Genomic DNA, 17,447 nt, shown 5'->3' with positions numbered 1-17,447 from the left:
TCACGGTTAAATGATAAGATTATGGTGAGTAGTACCATATGCATGCCCAAGATGTTTCTGTGCAATGTATTAGTACACCTATGCCTACATACAAATGGTGTTTGTGAATGGCCACATGCAGTACAAAGATAGACACTTTACAAGCACAGCTGCAGGGGTTAGTTAGGCTACTTTAATAACGAGGTAGCTTAACAGTTAACTCTGTCCTCTCAGATCCATAATGCTGCTGATAAACATTTGTGCTGATCACAGGCAAGTACCCAAAGTTCGAGAAAAAAACGACAATACCAGTTGGACGAGTTGGTGCTGACGATGATCCATAACAGCGCGACAGACGGGACAAAGAAGAAGAAGAGACACAACACACAGCGCTGACTCACAACTAAAACGTTTATTGGCTGCCAGCCAGTTTATATACTGGCCTGGTGGCCGGGAAAAAAATACAAGCACGCTTGACTTGCGCGATATCAAACATCGGCAGTACATCAGGCACGTGTCAACATACAAGAGTCATTAGTGCAAAATATCACCGCTACAGCAGGCACGAGTTTTCATTCACAATCAAGGTAGCGGTTTTCCTTATCCGACAGGGCTACAGAGGGAGTGCTGATACACTGATCTGAAGTCCTAGCTATCGGGTGGGCCTCTATTATTTCCCTAGCTAGCGAGTCGCAGTTCTTACCTATCACAGAGCATTCTTTGTAAAGGGGAAAACAAGCTTTGGAGTCGTCGTCGTCTTCCTCGTCTTCGCCATCTTCGTTGTCTTTGCAGTTTCTGCAATGTTTTGCCACCTGGCCTGTGATAGCGACACAAGAGACATTATATTGGTGCTCCTTTAATCTTTCGTTAACACATCGGCCAAACTGGCAGTGTATCAGCACTCCCTCTGTAGCCCTGTCGGATAAGGAAAACTGCTACCTTGATTGTGAATGAAAACTCGTGCCTGCTGTAGCGGTGATATTTTGCACTAAAGACTCTTGTATGTTGACACGTGCCTGATATACTGCCGATGTTTGATATCACGCAAGTCAACCGTGCTTGTATTTTTTTCCCGGCCACCAGGCCCGTATTTAAACTGGCTGGCAGCCAATAAACGTTTTAGTTGTGAGTCAGCGCTGTGTGTTGTGTCTCTTCTTCTTCTTTGTCCCGTCTGTCGCGCTGTTATGGATCATCGAGAAAAAAAACAGCAGTATTAATTTCTTCTACAAGCATCAGCATACGTACTTCAGCAGTTGCTGGAAATGTGGGGCAGCAAATACATTGTAGCAAAAAAATTGCAGCGTTTTGCTACCTCTGCGAAGAAATCACTGTCAAAGGGCACGAGAATTTGCACACACTTTTCTTTGCTGTATACGAAGAGTACACAAAAATCCAGGCCGGTCACACCCATCTGGACTTGCACCTGCGTATAATATTTGCTGCTTTTCTTCAGCTGTCCATCACGAAACTGTGTTTTGGCAAAGTCTTCAACCTTGACAGGCACTTTGATTTCCAGTAGCCGTGGTTCACAGCATTTGCACTTCACAAGGCCATCTGGGCTTGCTCCTAGGAAGCTGTGCTTTCTAGAGAGGAAGAGGCCAGTCTCACTAACTTCCAGCTCCACATGTCCATCATTTTGTTCCTGAAAGGCTTGTCGGGCTTCAGGCTCGCACAATAGACCCCGCTTCATAGCAAATGTTGCCCTAACTCTTCTCATTCCCATTACTGCAGCAGTGAGGCTTCGGGCATCATGTGGTCCCATTTTTGTCTGGCATGTTTTCACCCAAGTGTACACTCTATGTGCCAGTGATGCTGTAATCATGCCTTCCCTGTATCTATGCCAAAGGAGGCAACCACTTTGAAGTCGTGTGGCTGCCTCTAAGGCTGCAACTTCTTCCTGCGTGTAGGGCAACAAAGCGTCCCCCTGTTTAGCTCGCTCCAGCCACCTTGCAGGTAGTCCAGGCACATCTTCAGGGTCTGAACTTTCGGCTTTCTTTCGTTTTGCTGGCATGAAGTCGTTGGCTTCCAAGACATCTGCGAAGCAATCCAGTTTGCTTGCTCTCAACTTGCCATGCAGGTTTATAAGGTGCGATGTGGACAAATTGGTATCCTCACTTCGCAGTGATGAGTACACTGCTCTTCTTTTGTGATGCCTTGGTGCGTCGCTGAGTCTTTCGGTGGTGTCCTTAGAAAAAACAATGTGCTGGAATTGCTCAGTCACTTTCTTAGGGTCTCGGGGATTGTACCACTGACGTTCGCCTTCAGTGCATGCCACGGCATCAGGTACATTAGTAAGGTCATGCTGTGCAATGTGCATCAGCCCATATAAAACACAGCATACATGTTTACACACTCCGCCTTTCCCAGCAATACATGAACAATTGCCGCTTATCACTTCTCCATCACAATTAAGCAACTTGACCCCAACATTATATGCTGTCCGTGTTGCCATAGATGCGAGCACTTGTGCCTTCACCACGGTCTCTGCCGTGTCTTCAGTGGAAAATACCAACTTCTGTAAATGGCCTGACGTGAAAAGCCGCAGGCCACTCTCTCGATGTTTTCGAGCCCCTTTGCTCTCGATGTACCTGCACAAAAAAATAAACTTCAACATTAATAACACTTCCAAGGCTTTTTTTCAAGCATGTATATCTACACATTCCAGCCACAGATTGTGCTATGAAGCGTCCTCAAAAATGCAATGGGTCCATTTACACAGCCTCTGCCCCCCCTCCCCCCATTCGCCCACAAATGTCCACCTCTCAATATTTTCTGGGAAGAACCCTGATTACTTTGCATACTAAAGTTTTTTAGCACTGTAGAAGCTCTGAAAATAGAGAAATTCCTTCTTCACATGAGCTTAAATCTGGTCTGTACATCCAAAAGAGGCAATTTAGGAGGACTCTGTCGATTAAAGTCACACACTATGAAACCTTGGTGCTGCTTTATAAAACAGGCATTTGGAATCTTCACAAGCCATCTTGACATATTGCAGTCAGTGTATTTTAGATAAGATAATGACTTTGCAAGACATGTACTAGTGCCCCCGAAATCGGCAAAAAGGCACTTAAATTGCTTAATAAGCACCATCCCCTTTCCCACTTCCGAGATTTCACACAGGCTTGAGACTACACCAAACCGAAAGGTAAATGCAGCACACAGATCAAAGTAACAAATTAAGCACTTCTAAGCATTACTTCGTTTCAAACGATAACATACCCAAAGGATGCATTTTGAATAAGTAAAAAGGCGAGTTGCACAGCAGAACTGAAACCGGTTTGGTTTATGGTTTATGGGGGTTTAACGTCCCAAAGCGGCTCAGGCTATGAGAGACGCAGTAGTGAAGGGCTCCGAAAATTTCGACCACCTGGGGTTCTTTAACGTGCACTGACATTGCACAGTACACGGGCCTCTAGAATTTCACCTCCATCGAAATTCGACTGCCGTGGCCGGGATCGAACCCGCATCTTTCGGGCCAGCAGCCGAGCGCCATAACCACTCAACCACCACAGCGGCAGAACTGAAACCATTATCATAACGAGTTAATAACACTGAGTTCTGTAAAAACCTTGCAGACACTTCATAATGAAATAAAGAATTTGTACCAGCACACTATTGGTTTGAGAAAAAAAACATTAAAATTTTTTAAACATTTTACCATGGGCATGCTTCCTCATGCTTCAAATAGGCAATCATCAGTTTTAGAGAACAATGACAGCTTACTATATGCAGTTTGCATACCTAACAATGTGCTCCTTTCCAAAGAAAGGGTTCAGTGACTGTGTTTTGCTGGTCCAGCCTTGACTGTTGTGACTGCGTAGTCCACATGACATGGCAGAATCGTGCACAGCTGTCAGAAATGAAAAAGTCTGGTTATACCACATGCCAAGGCAATTTCAAACCGAACACTGCAGGCTCAACTTCCTGCAGTCTATACACTTTCTGAGGCTACATATTTTGATCATGGCATTTCCACTGTTGTAGGTGAAACAGGAGCATTTAAACACCATGCAGTGCTAAGAAAAAAAGCCAGGCAGTACCAGACAATCAGTGCCTCATAATCCATATATAAGCTAAGGCAGTAAACAGGCTGCATATACTGTTCACGTGATACAAACTTCATTTAATGATGCTTGTACCCTACAGATGTCTATTCAATCCTGTGTCATACTCTGCTGTTAATCTGATAACAATTATATTTTCCTAGAGCATGCATAGGCTTCAATGAATGCTGTTTCTCATTTTCATTGATTTTATCATTCATACACTCCCTGAAATCCTTTGAAGGTAGGTACTGTATTGAGGTGAGGGTGCACTTAAAATGCTTAAAGAATGCTGTAATAAGGCAAATCTAAATATGTTAAGTTGCAATTACAAGGAACCCTAAATATCACGTAAGGTTATTGAGCTGGCAATTAAAGATAGGATAACAGTAGGGAAAAGAAAAGGCAGGAATAAGATAAAAATCATAATGCAAAAATCAGTAAAAAACAAACGAAACAATTTACAGGGAAAAAATTACTTCCAGTATTAAATGTATCCAATGCATGAGTGCTCTGCAATAGTAATGCAGGAGTCCAGATAATACAGTTTCGTGAACTGATCTGAAACCACAGCACCTGTAAGGGCCCATTCACACTTGAGAGTCGCAGAGGTCGCGCGACTGTTTTGGTCGAAAAGCGACAGTCGCAAACGGTCGCGTTGGTCGAAAAGCGACAGTCGCGGCCCAGTCGCTCGCTGCTCGATTTTTCAGCCTCGCGATTGCGAGTCGCAAACCGCTGAACCAATCGGCGAGCGAGCCGAGACTTCGGCAACGACGCCGCTCGCGGGTGCACCGAGCGACGAACTCTGCTCCTTGGCTGCCGTAGTCGTCGCTAAGCCTAGCCGTTTTCACGTCGATGCCGCAGCCGAGGGCGTTTCGGAACTGACCAGCGCTGCAACCAAGATGCTACATTTGTCACGGCTTTATTGTGGACCCCGTCTCGTGATAATATAGAAATATTGTCGATTTCCGCGACGCCTTCAGCAGCGGAGAAAGCAGACGACAGGCGATCGAGCCGCTTTGGGCAACAGCAGCAAAGCGGCTATGAGAAGAAATTTGCTTGTATCCAGCAGCTCGATATTGGTCAACGACACTCAAAATTGATTCATTTTTTTAAGTTCGACTTCCCAGAGCATGGTATGAACGCGAACAACATACTAGCGCATTTTTCTGACGCTAGCGGTCGGCATCCAGGCTGGCTGGCAGGCCGCCTGTACGGCCGCGGTGCACATTGCCGCTATATCATCCTCTTCGCTCAGGTCGTCACAGTGCGTACTTACATAGCTAACATCGAGGGACCAGAGCACTTCTGAGGGCCAAGCGCGAGCGCAGGAGACGCGGCCAAAGCAGACGAAACTCTCGAAAGCGCGCGAACGGCGTCATTCCCAAGAGTTCTCATTTCAAAAGAGAATCGAACGAGAAGGCGACCCGCAGGTCGCCCTTGCGAGTGTGAACATCGGTGTTGTCGAGCTGCGGTGTAGTCGCCGGCAAGTGCGGGTCGCGCGAGCTCTGCGACTCTCAAGTGTGAATGAAGCTAAAACCAATGCGATACCCCGCGCATATCAACAGAAAAGGAAGAGCAGCAGAAACTTTCGAACGTTGAGCTTTCATGAAAGAGCCAATAAAATTTCATAAAGTACTCACATGACGAAATTTCCTCGATGGTGAAGTCGGAGAGATGTGCGGGAAGATTGCATGTGCTCGATGAGCGCCGATTAGAATGGTACAGCTGTAGTGCGGCTCACGACTCGACTACAACTAGCATGGCGGCGGCGCGACTTCCGGAAAACCGGCGCATGCGCACATTGGCTGGTGGGATCGGTCTATACATGGCTTGCACTGACGTCGTAGCTGGGAATTCTGGGATACTGTTCCGCCATGTTGGTGCAGTCGCAGCGGCCGTGGTGCACTTGATACAGTTCGCGCGTACGGTGTACTTGACGGCGTTGCGATGGTTATCTGCGCTGTTGTTGGATGCTCCAACCGCACTTGTTGGGCGAAATCAACAAACACAAACTTTTTTCGTCTTCCAAAGGTCATAGAGCATCAAGGTGACCGCACGAAAGCTTTATGCGCGAAGCGACGGGAGGTTTGGCTGGCTCGTATAAAACGTGCCGATCTCAACACCGACAGGACGGGCATACGTGTTTGCGGCGCCCACTTCGTAAAAGGTAAGTCCGTTGCATATGCACAATGTTTATTTAGGTGCATGACGTACAAGCATAGCGGAAAATCTCATTTTAAACAAATTTTTCTTGCATTTTGTAGGCAGACCATCAAAACTGTGGGAGGAGACGGACCCGGACTGGGCCCCTACGCTTTTGCTCGGCTACAACGCAAAACATGGTGATCCCGGTCGCCACGCTCGCGCGGCAAGACGACGGACCCAGAAACGCGCGGCTCAAGCGGAGTGTCAGGCCGAGGAGTCGGGAACAATGGAGGCTACGAATCCGGACGTCGTTCCCGCTTCTCCGTCGTCCTCGCCGCGAGCTGAGCACAACGTCGGCGTAGAAGACTGCGAAACAGGTGAACGTCTTTTTTATTTTGTGCGTTTGGGGCCGGGTGCAGCTAAGCACAAAATTGGAGTGGAGAAGGGACTTAACGCTTTTTTATTTTGTGCGTTTGGGGCCGGGTGCAGCTAAGCACAAAATTGGAGTGGAGAAGGGACTTAGTTTTTTTTTTCATTTATGTGGGGCACCCAAGATGTCACCCTCCTGCTTCTTTGCTAGCCTCCTATCCCCCACGCTCTACTACAATGCTGCCCCCCCCCCCCCCCCAACATCTCAAGTTAATTTTTTTTTTTTTGCAGCACATGAACTGCATAACAAAATTCATTTTGTTGCAGGGATTGCAGTCCAGACTGACCTTAAAATGGGCGACATTGAAGCACTGGAGAACGAATGTGTGGCACTCAATGAGCGTCTCTACGCTTCAAGGACTGAAAATAAGCTTCTGGAGTTGACAGAAGATGCCCTCAAATGTAGCGACGCTAAGGTTGTGTTCTACACTGGCATGGCAAACTTCACAATTCTGTATGCACTCTTCAATGTTCTAGAGAGGTTTGTATCGCACAATACAAACAACTGTTTGCTGAAGTTCCAGGAGTTCATGCTATTCATGATGAAGTTGAAACTGAATCTGCATGTCACTGACCTCGCTTTCAGGTTTAATGTGTCGGATGCCACAGTGTCACGCATATTTGACAAATGGCTGCATACTGCCTACTCCCGTCTAAAGTCTCAAATATTGTGGCCACAACGAAGTGTTCTGCACCGGACAATGCCACAAGCATTTTATGATTCTTTTGGGGAAAATGTTGCCGTAATAATCGACTGCTTTGAAATAAAGATAGAGAGACCATCTTCATATTTGCCCAGAAGTGAGACATGGTCTCAGTATAAAGGCAGCAATACAGCAAAGTATTTAATTGGCATTGCACCACAAGGAATTGTCAACTTCATCTCTGAAGGCTGGGGAGGGCGCTGTAGCGACAGGCACATAACCGAGCACTGTGGACTTCTAGATAATTTACTTCCAGGTGATGTAGTCCTTGCAGACCGAGGGTTCAATGTGTCTGAAAGTGTTGGGTTTTACTGCGCTAGACTTCATGTACCGGCATTCACAAAAGGAAAGAAGCAACTGTCCGCAGCAGACGTTCTGACCACGAGGAAACTAGCAAATGTAAGGATTCACGTTGAGAGAGTTATCGGGCTTATCAGAAATAAGTATGTTATTCTGAAAGCGACACTGCCCATTGACTATGTTGTTTGCAGATCTGGAGATGATTTGACACCTCTCGACAAGATTGTTACTGTCTGCTGTGCCCTTTCTAACCTATGTCCTTCAATAGTAGCATCACTAAAACAGTACAATGAAGAACAGGTGCCTCTCTTGGCTGGGGAATGATAATGGAATTTTTAGGTTTCAATCCCACCAAGAAACTTTTTTTTACATGTAATTTCACATTAGGGGCTGCATTTAAGTAAGTGTGCTGCATTAGCCTTTCGCCATCATCAGGCTGACTGCACCCACTGCAGGGCAAAGGCTTCTCCCATGTCTCTCCAATTATCCCTGTCCTTTGCCATCTGCGCCCACGCTGTGCCTGCAAACTTTTTAATGTTGTCCGCCCACCTAACCTTCTGCCACCCCCTGCTGTTCTTGCCTTCTCTTGGAATCTACTCCATTACCCTTAAGGAGCAGCAGTTATCTTGCCTTCGCATTGCATGCCCTGGCCAAGCCCATTTCTTCCTGCTCATGATCCAGATCAGCAGTCGCTACCTGCCCCAAGTAGACCTTTAACACATCCAGCACCTCGGTGCCAAATGTGAACAGCTGTTCCCTTGCTCGACTGTTGAACATTACTTTGGTTTTCTGCATGCTAATTATTAGACCCACCGTTCTGCTCTGCCTGTCTAACTCATTGATCGTGATTTGCAGTTCACCTCCTGAGTGACTCAGCAAGGCAATGTCATCAGCGAATCGCAGATTATTTAGGTGCAAAATCCACGGCACTATGTCTTGCATAGCTTTGTACTATCAGTGTGGTTGCCCCTCAGATTTTTGTCAATGTTGCGCTGTTTCTGCTTCATTTGTCCTTGGAATGCGTACATTTGCAGTCTCAGCATGGCAAAGGTGAAATATTCCCGTTAACCAGCAACAGTAAAGAAAAGGGGCACAATCGACATTGTCCCTTTCTTCCTATCTTGTCTTAGGTACACCATGCTCTGTGGCCTGCATTGAATATATACACCTCTTGCACATACGAATCTGTGTTATGCCTTTACCGCTACACATATTGTAACATCTTGAGATGTATGAATGAATGAATGAAAAACTTTATTGGTTCCTTTAGGAAGTAGTAGCGGTAGAGGACAAAGTCTTCGTCTTGAAGCTTGGGTCCTCCTTGGCCGTGGGTGGGCCCCTAGTCCAGGGCTCCACTGAGTCGGGCCACCTCGCTTGCGTGTGCTATGAGGGCCCTTTAGACCCCTAGCTCGCAGCTGGTGAGCCGGCTCTCCCATTGCTCCGCACTTGGTGTTTTGTGTTTGTGGAATGCTTGATTTCTTCCGCACTCCCATGTGACATGATATAGTGTTGGTTTTGCTCCGCACCACGGACAGTTGGTGCTATACTGTGTGGGGAACATCTTGTTTAATATGTATAAGTTTGGGAAGGAGCCTGTTTGCAGTCTTCGCCATCCTGTGGCTTCCTCCTTGGATAATGCTTTATGTGGTGGGGGGTATTGGAATCTTAGCCCCTATATAGGCTTAATAATTCTGAATAGCTGTCCCTGCAATTAATCTGGGGCCCCTCCGGGGTTAATGACGTTCCTGCTCGGCTGGTCATTCCTCGAGCTAGGTTGTCTGCCCCTTCGTTGCCCCTGATCCCTGCGTGACTCGGTATCCAGATTATGTTGTGTATTGGTCGTCCCTCAGGGAGCAGAGCTCTACTGAGGATCTTGAGTGCCGTGCTGCTAATTCTGCCTTTAGTATAGTTCCGGCACGCCTCTTGTGAATCTGTTAAGATGTTAAGGGATCTCCCTGTCCTATATCCTTCATTCGCTGCCAGGGCGACAGCAATCTCCTCTGCCTCCGTTATGTGAGATACTTCGGCTGTGAGACTTGTGATGTGTTCTCCGTGGTAATTTACAACTACTGCTACCGCGCTATTTTTGTGTGTTTGGGGGTATGGACCTCCTTCACCCCGCGACGTCACGAAGATGCGGTGGCGCTGATGTTAGCAGCGACTTTCGCATGGTAGGCAAAACAGGTTCCGCTTGCCCGTGCCTACCGCAGCTGCCGCAGCTACCGGCGGCTGCTTCAAGCCTGTGCACTGCAGAAACAGCATGTATTGACCAGCTGCGTCACTGCTGGATCCGCGTTGTAGCATAAAAATATTAATTTAGCCTCGATAGGTTTCTCGCGCATAAATGCCGCATTCGGAAACTGGCTAACAGGCATTGGGCCACGGTAGTAAAGCGCGAAGTCTGGGAGTCGATAGGCACTGACACTCAATGCACTTAATGGCATTCAAGTTACTGCGTTCATTCACCTGAACTTCAGGATAGTAGGCTGATAATTGCTCAAGGAAAAAAAAAACGACATATGCAGCTGCACACGTACTTATCACCTTGAGCCGGAGTGCACAGGGCGCCGACAGGTTCACTCGCCCCCAAGGAATGCGTTTTTTGTTAATAGCACAGCACGTTTTAATGGCGCGTTTTATGACATTTAATATTTACTTGAAACTGTTTCTTGATATGACGACGTAATTATTTCATTCGAGTAGAAAGAAGTCTGGTAAGCTGTGTCAATCTTGCGCGGTCGCGTTGGTGTGCTTAGAATAGCGTACCTTAAGTGTGCTAAACGCCATATGCTTTTTCATTGCATCATGCATGTGTCAAGTTTCATGAGGTAGTACATGATCGCGAAGCTTGTTTGGAACGAAGCAGCCGCAGGCGTGCTACTAACAGACACGTGGCGAGATTGAGAGGGGACGCGGCATGAAAAGTGTTTTCGTTATTCATGCATGCGATATGTAACTAAACTTGGTGCAAATATGAAATTCCTACGCTAGTTTCAGTAATTCCTTTTATTTATAGCTATACCTGGTGCAGTTCTGGGTAATTATAATTAACACCGTCGTCAAGTCCCCCCCAAGGTCTCAAATAATTGACTAGATAGTGCGCAGTTTTTTCATGCCAGCATGTGCATAAAGCCCTGTTCTGTACGATGACGCGATTAGTTCTTTTTCTATATGATCAGTACTTATGCATGCATAGTTACATGAAAACGTTTCTTACAAGAAATAACTAACACAGTACTGCACGTCTAGGGAAAAAAAATCGAGAGATTTATTACGCTCCTCAACGTCTCAGGAATAGTTTGCGACAAATGGAATCATTTGATTTTCATGCGAATTAAGAAGGTGATTGATCCAGTCGCAGAAAATGTGAGAGGTCACAAAACGAACCCTCGTTTATGGCATCTTCGCTTTCGCTTTGGTCAAAGAAATGCGGCACTGAAATCAAAGAAATTACCTCACAATTTTTGACGACCACACTTCTAAAAAGCGTAATTTATAAATTTGTACTCAATATTTTGCTATAATTTTGCGTCACGAAACTAGACTTCAGGGCTAGGAAAGAAAATAATTCTAGAAATCAAAAATTTTCACCAAATCGACTAGCTTAACAAGAGGACAAGTCGGCCTGGCTGGTGTGTGGTCATGCGGCTAAAAACAGCTAAGCGAGACAGGAGATCAGGGACACGACTCTGTCCCCACTTTTCGCACAGCGCGACACGTAGGTATGTCAGCAGACGATGAGCGCATGTCTGCTCCGACGAAACAAGGCCAGCACTTCCCCTCACTATTGTCCCGAAGTAAAATCATACCGGCTAGTGCAGTGTGTCAAAACTTGTTTTATTCAATGCCTAGCGCATAAATAAACGGCAGGAACGCTTTCTACATGTTTACTACTAAACATATATACAATACAGTGGCAAACTATTTCTCTTTATAGGCCGCATGTGGCCAACGCGAGCTTGTGTACTTCAACAAATTACTAAGTTGGAAGCATCGACCATTGCTATGATTCGCAGAAACTGGAAACGCGCCTACAAGCCTTGAAAACCCGCGCTCAACACCTATCCGCGACGCCACTCCCCGACCTTTTGCCTACCACGAGCTCGCTAGCGACATCAGCGCCACCTCGTTTGTTTACAAACATGGAGGAGGTCCATAGGGAGGCATCAGTGTAGACTGATGCCCCATGTTCCTCTCATAAAATTCTGCCCTAACCTGTCTCCTGTTAGCATGGAGGTTTGGATCCATGTTTCGGGGAATAGGTTGTATGCATAGCTTCTTTCTTAGCGGGTCTGGTATTGTGGCCCTGCTATTTTGTGGCTTTTCTATTTCTCGACCTAGCTTTGTCAGGAGCGCCCTTCCAGTCGTTGTGTTGCTAAGTCTTCGTATTTGTGCCTTGAGCTGGCATTCTCTTAATTCTTCGAAGGTGTTGCTGATTCCGAGTTGCATGAGCTTGTCGTTGGATGTATTTCTTGGGAGATGAAGAGCTGTTTTGTATGCCTTCCGGAGTATTGTCTCCGCTTGCTCCTTCTCTGCTTTGATAGTCACATGGTACGGTAATGAATATGTTACTTGGCTGATCACTAGGCTGTTGACTAGCCTGAGTGTGTCCTCCTCCTTCATGCCATACCTCTTGTGCGCTACTCTACTGATCATCCGGCCTACTTGTCCTGCCGCTTTGCTTAGCAGGCTGAGTGTATGACTGCACTTCCGGCTTCCTTGCAGCCACATGCCGAGGATTCTGATCATCTTTTGTTCCGGGATGTTCTGGCCCTCTAGTTTTATTTCGAGTGGAGCATCCGTAGGGTTCCTACCCACTCCGTGGAGCATTTAAGTCCTCTTTGTTTTGTGTATTCTTCAATGCAGGTGGCAGCCTCTTGTAGCGCCTCCTGCTTCTCCCCCAGTGAGCCTTGGGTGGTCCAGATGGTGATATCGTCTGCGTACATTGCATGACTAATCCCCTGGACTTGGCTGAGTTTCTTGGCGAGGTTGACCATCGCTATGTTAGAGTATTGGCGAGATTACTGAGCCTTGCGGAGTGCCCTTGCATGGCATTTGAAAGGTGTCAATCCGTAGGTCTCCAAGGCCTACCGTCGCTGTGCTGTCCGTGAGGAAGCTTCGAACGTAGTCATGGACCTTCTTCCCGCAGTTGGTTGTGTTAAGTCCTTCCATAATGGCGGCTTGGGATACGTTGTCAAAGGCCCCTTTAATATCGATGGCCATGACAACGTTCTCCCCGTTCTTTGGCATCGTTTCGAGTACCTCTTCTTTTAGTTGTAGCAAGATGTCTTGGGTTGATAAATTTGCCCTGAATCCGAACATGGTGTTGGGGTACCATTCTCAGTCTTCTAGATGCGTTTGTATTCGTCGGGTAATTATTCTCTCGTACAGCTTGCCTAGGCATGATGTTAGCGAGATCGGTCTGAGGTTTTCAATTTGGAGTTTCTTGCCGGGCTTGGGGATCATGACGACTACGGCGTGTTTCCACTCCGCTGGGACTGTCCCTTCTTCCCATTGTTTGTTTAGATATAGGGTGAGTTGGCTGATTGCTTCGTCGCTTAAATTTCGGATTAACGAGTTATGAATCTTGTCCGCCCCTGCTGCCATATTTTTCGTTGTTGCCCTTATGGCCTCGACGACCTCTTCTCTTGTGATGGGTCAGTCCGTGGTTGGGTTTTCTTCGCCCTGGTAGTCGCCTTGGTAGCCGTCTACCTGGTCCTTCCCGTAGCATTTCTCTCGTACTGCCTGGAGCAGCTGCTCTTCTGTACCTTCGTACTGATGAATTAGCCTTTGGATGGATTTGCTGCTTTCCGCCTTGCTTTTGCTCGGATCCATGAGTGTTCCGAGGATCTGCCACGTTCTAGCCGTGCTGAGGGTTCCATTCAGCGAGGTACTAAACTGCTGCCACCCTTGTCTTGCCAGCTGCGTTGCATATGTTGTTGTTGTTAGCCTATCAAAAGATGGCACATACCCACACTGGGGGATCGGCCAAGAATCGGGTGGCTATTCACCTGAACGCAGTTTACAAAAAGGAAAAGCACGTGGGAGTGCAACACCGGTGAATTTCGGCAATCTTCTTCTTTAACTTTCTGTTTAGCTTTTGGCGCTTCCACCGCTTGGTCAGGCCTCGTCTTGCCTCCCAGAGCCTGAGAAGTTATGTCGTCCTTAAGTTGTTTGCAGTGGGTGCAGAAGGCATCCCAGTCAGTTAGGTTTGCCTTGCCGATCTTCCTTTTGATGCTTTCTGCCTCTGTGCTGACCCTAATGATGTAGTGGTCGCTGTCGAGATTTTCTTGCAGGTTCTCCCATTCGACTTGCTTAGCGCCCCTGTCAAAGGTTAGGTCGGGACATGTGTCCATGCTTACGCTATTACCCTGTCTAGTAGGCTGACTTTCATCTGTGAGTAACTCGCAGCCTATGTTTTCCGCTGCTGTGCAGATGCCGCACCCCTTTTTATCTTCGATCCTGCTGCCCCATTGTGGGCTTTTCGCATTAAAATCCCCTGCTATTATTAGGGTATTCTGCCCTGCAAGCTTCTTTGCTTCCGCAAAAAGCTTAATGAAGTCTCCTTTATTTTTAAGTGGGCTGTACAAATTTACTATAAAAGTGCTTTTAGCTTTTCTTTTTCTCTTGGGAATCACTTCAGTTATTATGTGTTCTAGCTGTGTGTCTTCAGTGTTCTAGCTGTGTGTCTTCAAACTCCTTATGAGCTATGGTTGTGATTTTGTTGCTAATGAGAGTTGCTGTTCTTCCGTTCTCCTGACATGAGTATCCTTTTAGGGTTGGGGTGCAATTTGTCCCTTGTAGAAGTATTAGATCTGGTGGGTTTCCTCTAATGTTAATGAATTGCTGTAAGAGCCCTTGCTTATGCCTGTATCTCCGGCAATTCCACTGCCATATCTCTAGTTGTACCTCTAGTTGAGATGTATACATTTTTCTGATTTGTTTAGGGTCGTAGATGGATGCCAATAAAGTGGTTTTACAATGCAACTTCAACTCATTTTTGTATTCCTGCAATTGTCAGTTGTTTTTTTTGTTCATTGTTGTCATTGATGCAAATGTGTAAAGATGCATAGCACCATGACACAGAGGGATTGAAGAAGCCAGGTGTAATAAGAACACAGCACACTACTAATACAGCACACACAGCACACCACAGTAATAAGAGCATAGCGTCACGAACAACCAGCGGAACCGTCCAGGCACAGATCAGAGACTGCTTTCAGTCCAGAGCACGCACAAGTGACCGAGCGTTCGGCGCTTCTCGTCGTCTTCTTCGTTGAGCGCCAGCCTCTGAAGATTCTAAAGCATGTGTCCAGTCTTACAATTCCCCCCGGGCGAAAGGGCGCCACCCTCGCGGCCTAGAGCGATGTGACGACGGCGGGGTCGTAGTAAGGTTTGAGGCGGGTCGTGTGGACAATTTCGCGGCCTCGGCGGCGATGATCAGGGGATGGTGTAAGGAGTTCGATGAGGTAATTGACGGGGTACATCTGCTGAAGAATATGGTAGGGTCCCTGGTACTTGCTAACAAGTTTGGAGGAAAGGCCGGGACCTGAGGAGGGTACCCAGAGCCAGACCAAAGAGTCAGGAAGGTAAGCAGGTGGAAGTGCAGGGGGATCACGGGTGCTTTTCTGCTGCTGCTGGGCGTGAGAAGTGAAGGACCGGGCAAGCTGTCGGCATTCTTCGGCATAAGTTGCGGCTTGAGAAATAGTTGTAAATTCGGAAGCATCAGGGCGGTAAAGTAGAATGGTGTCCATTTTGCAAGAAGGCTCACGGCCGTACAGGCTTGAGCAGCAGAGTTATAAGCATATGTGACAAAAGGGAGAACGCAGTCCCAGTTACAATGGTCGGAAGCAACATACATGGCCAGGATGTCGCCGAGGGTGCGATTAAAACGCTCAACCATGCCATTTGTCTGGGGATGGTAGGCTCTTTGGGCGCACCATGGCGAAGAATGAAGGATGCAATGTCGTGGGCTGTAGCGGATGGTAAAGGCGATGTTTCAGTGTAACGTGTAAGGTGGTCGATGGCAACGATGATCCAGCGGTTCCCAGTTGATGTGCTGGGAAGAGGGCCGTGGAGGTCGACGCCAACACGCTCGAAGGGCTGTACTGCGCAAGGCAGCGGCTGCATAGGAGCGGCGGGTCGGCGAGGTGGATGTTTTCGTCCCTGGCATACGGTGCTCTGAACGAACTGGCGGATGTAACGGGCCATCCCACGCCAGTAGTACCGCTGTCGTAGACGGGTGACATTCTTCAAGAATCCGGCATGGGCACACTGGGGATCATCGTGGTAGGAAGAGCAAATGAAGGAGTGCAGATGTGTCGGAATGACGAGAAGCCACTTCCGACCATCCGGGAGATAGTTGCGGCGGTAAAGGAGCTCGTCTCGGATGGCGAAATGGTGGGACTGACGACGGAGAGCACGGGAAGGAGGTCGAGACGATTGGCCAGATAGGAGATCAAAAAGGCAAGTGATCCAAGGGTCTTTGCGTTGCTCGTAAGCCATATCAGCGAACTCAAACTTCAAAGAAAGCAGGGCGGGTATACAAGGCGCTGCCTCAGATGGTACAGGGGAACGTGAGAAAGCATCAGCATCGGCATGTTTGTGGCCGGAACGATAGATAACGCGAATGTCGTACTCTTGGAGTCTCAGAGCCCATCGCGCCAGTCGACCAGAGGGATCTTTCAATGAGGACAGCCAGCAGATGGCGTGGCGATCGGTGACAACGTCAAAAGGGCGCCCGTACAGGCAGGGGCGAAATTTGACGATCTCCCAAAGGATGGCTAAACACTCCTTCTCGGTGACAGAATAGTTGGCTTCAGCTTTTGTGAGTGTCCGGCTAGCATAAGCGACAACGTATTCGTCAAAGCCTTGCTTGCGTTGAGCGAGTACTGCACCGAGGTCGACGCCGCTGGCATTGGTGGAGTGGTGAGGAGGCGACGGAGTGTCGTAAACGCTTCATCACAGGCTGGCGACCAGGCCGAAAGGTCGTGGCTGGAAAGGAGCTTGTTCAGGGGGTAGACGATAGTGGCAAAATTGCGGACAAAGCGGCGGAAGTAGGAGCAGGGGCCGACGAAGCTGCAGAGGTCTTTTACAGAAGTGTGCTTTGGAAATTCGGCCCCAGCTCGCAACTTGGCTGGGTCCGGAAGAACGCCATCCTTCGACACGACATGTCCGAGAATGGTGAGCTGCCGAGCTCCGAAGCGGCAGTTTTTCAAATTAAGTTGGAGGCCAGTGTCGGCCAGGCAGCGAAGAAATGTCTCAAGGCACTGGAGGTGAGACGGAAAGTCCGGGGAAAACATTACAACGTCGTCTAGATAACAAAGGCATGTGTGCCATTTGAGCCCTCGGAGTATGTTGTCCATCATGCGCTCGAATGTGGCGGGTGCATTGCAGAGGCCGAAGGGCATGACATTAAATTCATAGAGCCCGTCGGGTGTGACGAATGCAGTTTTTGGGCGATCGGCCTCCGCCATCGGCACCTGCCAGTAACCGGAGCGCTAGTCCAATGAAGAAAAGAACTCGGAGCCCTGCAGGCAGGCAAGGGCATCGTCGATACGGGGGAGAGGGTAAACATCTTTGCGTGCAATCTTATTCAGACAACGGTAGTCCACGCAGAAACGGATGGAACCATCTTTTTTTCTTGACCAGAACCACTGGCGACGCCCACGGGCTGTGCGGCGGTTGTATCACGTGACGCTGGAGCATGTCAATGATGCTGCGCTCAACGGCTGACACGCGGTACGGACGTTGGCGCAAAGGGGCATGGGTTCCAGTGTCAATACAGTGGGTAACGGTGGTGGTGCGGCCCAAGGAAGGTTGCTGGTAGTCAAACGAAGCTTGA

General features: G+C 48.0%; 2 protein-coding genes across 2 annotated transcripts; one reads left to right on the top strand and one right to left on the bottom strand.

Annotated features, from left to right (window-relative positions):
* Positions 1-1,102: 1,102 nt before the first annotated feature.
* Positions 1,103-3,828, bottom strand: LOC144130216 (uncharacterized). Its single transcript, XM_077664196.1, has 2 exons — positions 3,721-3,828; positions 1,103-2,567 (listed from the first exon to the last, which is right to left on the bottom strand). The coding sequence occupies exons 1-2, from the start codon at positions 3,810-3,812 to the stop codon at positions 1,226-1,228; spliced, it is 1,434 nt and encodes a 477-aa protein (XP_077520322.1). The 5' UTR covers positions 3,813-3,828; the 3' UTR covers positions 1,103-1,225.
* Positions 3,829-5,915: 2,087 nt separating this feature from the next.
* LOC144130215 (uncharacterized) lies at positions 5,916-8,489 on the top strand. Its single transcript, XM_077664195.1, has 3 exons — positions 5,916-6,192; positions 6,290-6,547; positions 6,867-8,489. Exons 1-3 carry the CDS (start codon positions 5,973-5,975, stop codon positions 7,925-7,927), a joined length of 1,539 nt encoding a protein of 512 aa, XP_077520321.1. The 5' UTR covers positions 5,916-5,972; the 3' UTR covers positions 7,928-8,489.
* Positions 8,490-17,447: the final 8,958 nt, after the last annotated feature.

Source organism: Amblyomma americanum, chromosome 4 (assembly GCF_052857255.1).
Source record: "Amblyomma americanum isolate KBUSLIRL-KWMA chromosome 4, ASM5285725v1, whole genome shotgun sequence".
NCBI lineage: Eukaryota > Metazoa > Arthropoda > Arachnida > Ixodida > Ixodidae > Amblyomma > Amblyomma americanum.
This window is presented reverse-complemented; position numbering and strand designations above follow the sequence as displayed.

Coding starts and splice junctions, on each gene's coding strand:
- LOC144130216 (XM_077664196.1), bottom strand. CDS start 3,812: ATGTCATGTGGACTACGCAGTCACAACAGTCAAGGCTGGACCAGCAAA. Junction 2,568..3,720: donor GGAAAGGAGCACATTGTTAG/GTATGCAAACTG, acceptor TTTTTTGTGCAG/GTACATCGAGAGCAAAGGGG.
- LOC144130215 (XM_077664195.1), top strand. CDS start 5,973: ATGGTTATCTGCGCTGTTGTTGGATGCTCCAACCGCACTTGTTGGGCG. Junction 6,193..6,289: donor CGGCGCCCACTTCGTAAAAG/GTAAGTCCGTTG, acceptor TGCATTTTGTAG/GCAGACCATCAAAACTGTGG. Junction 6,548..6,866: donor CGTAGAAGACTGCGAAACAG/GTGAACGTCTTT, acceptor ATTTTGTTGCAG/GGATTGCAGTCCAGACTGAC.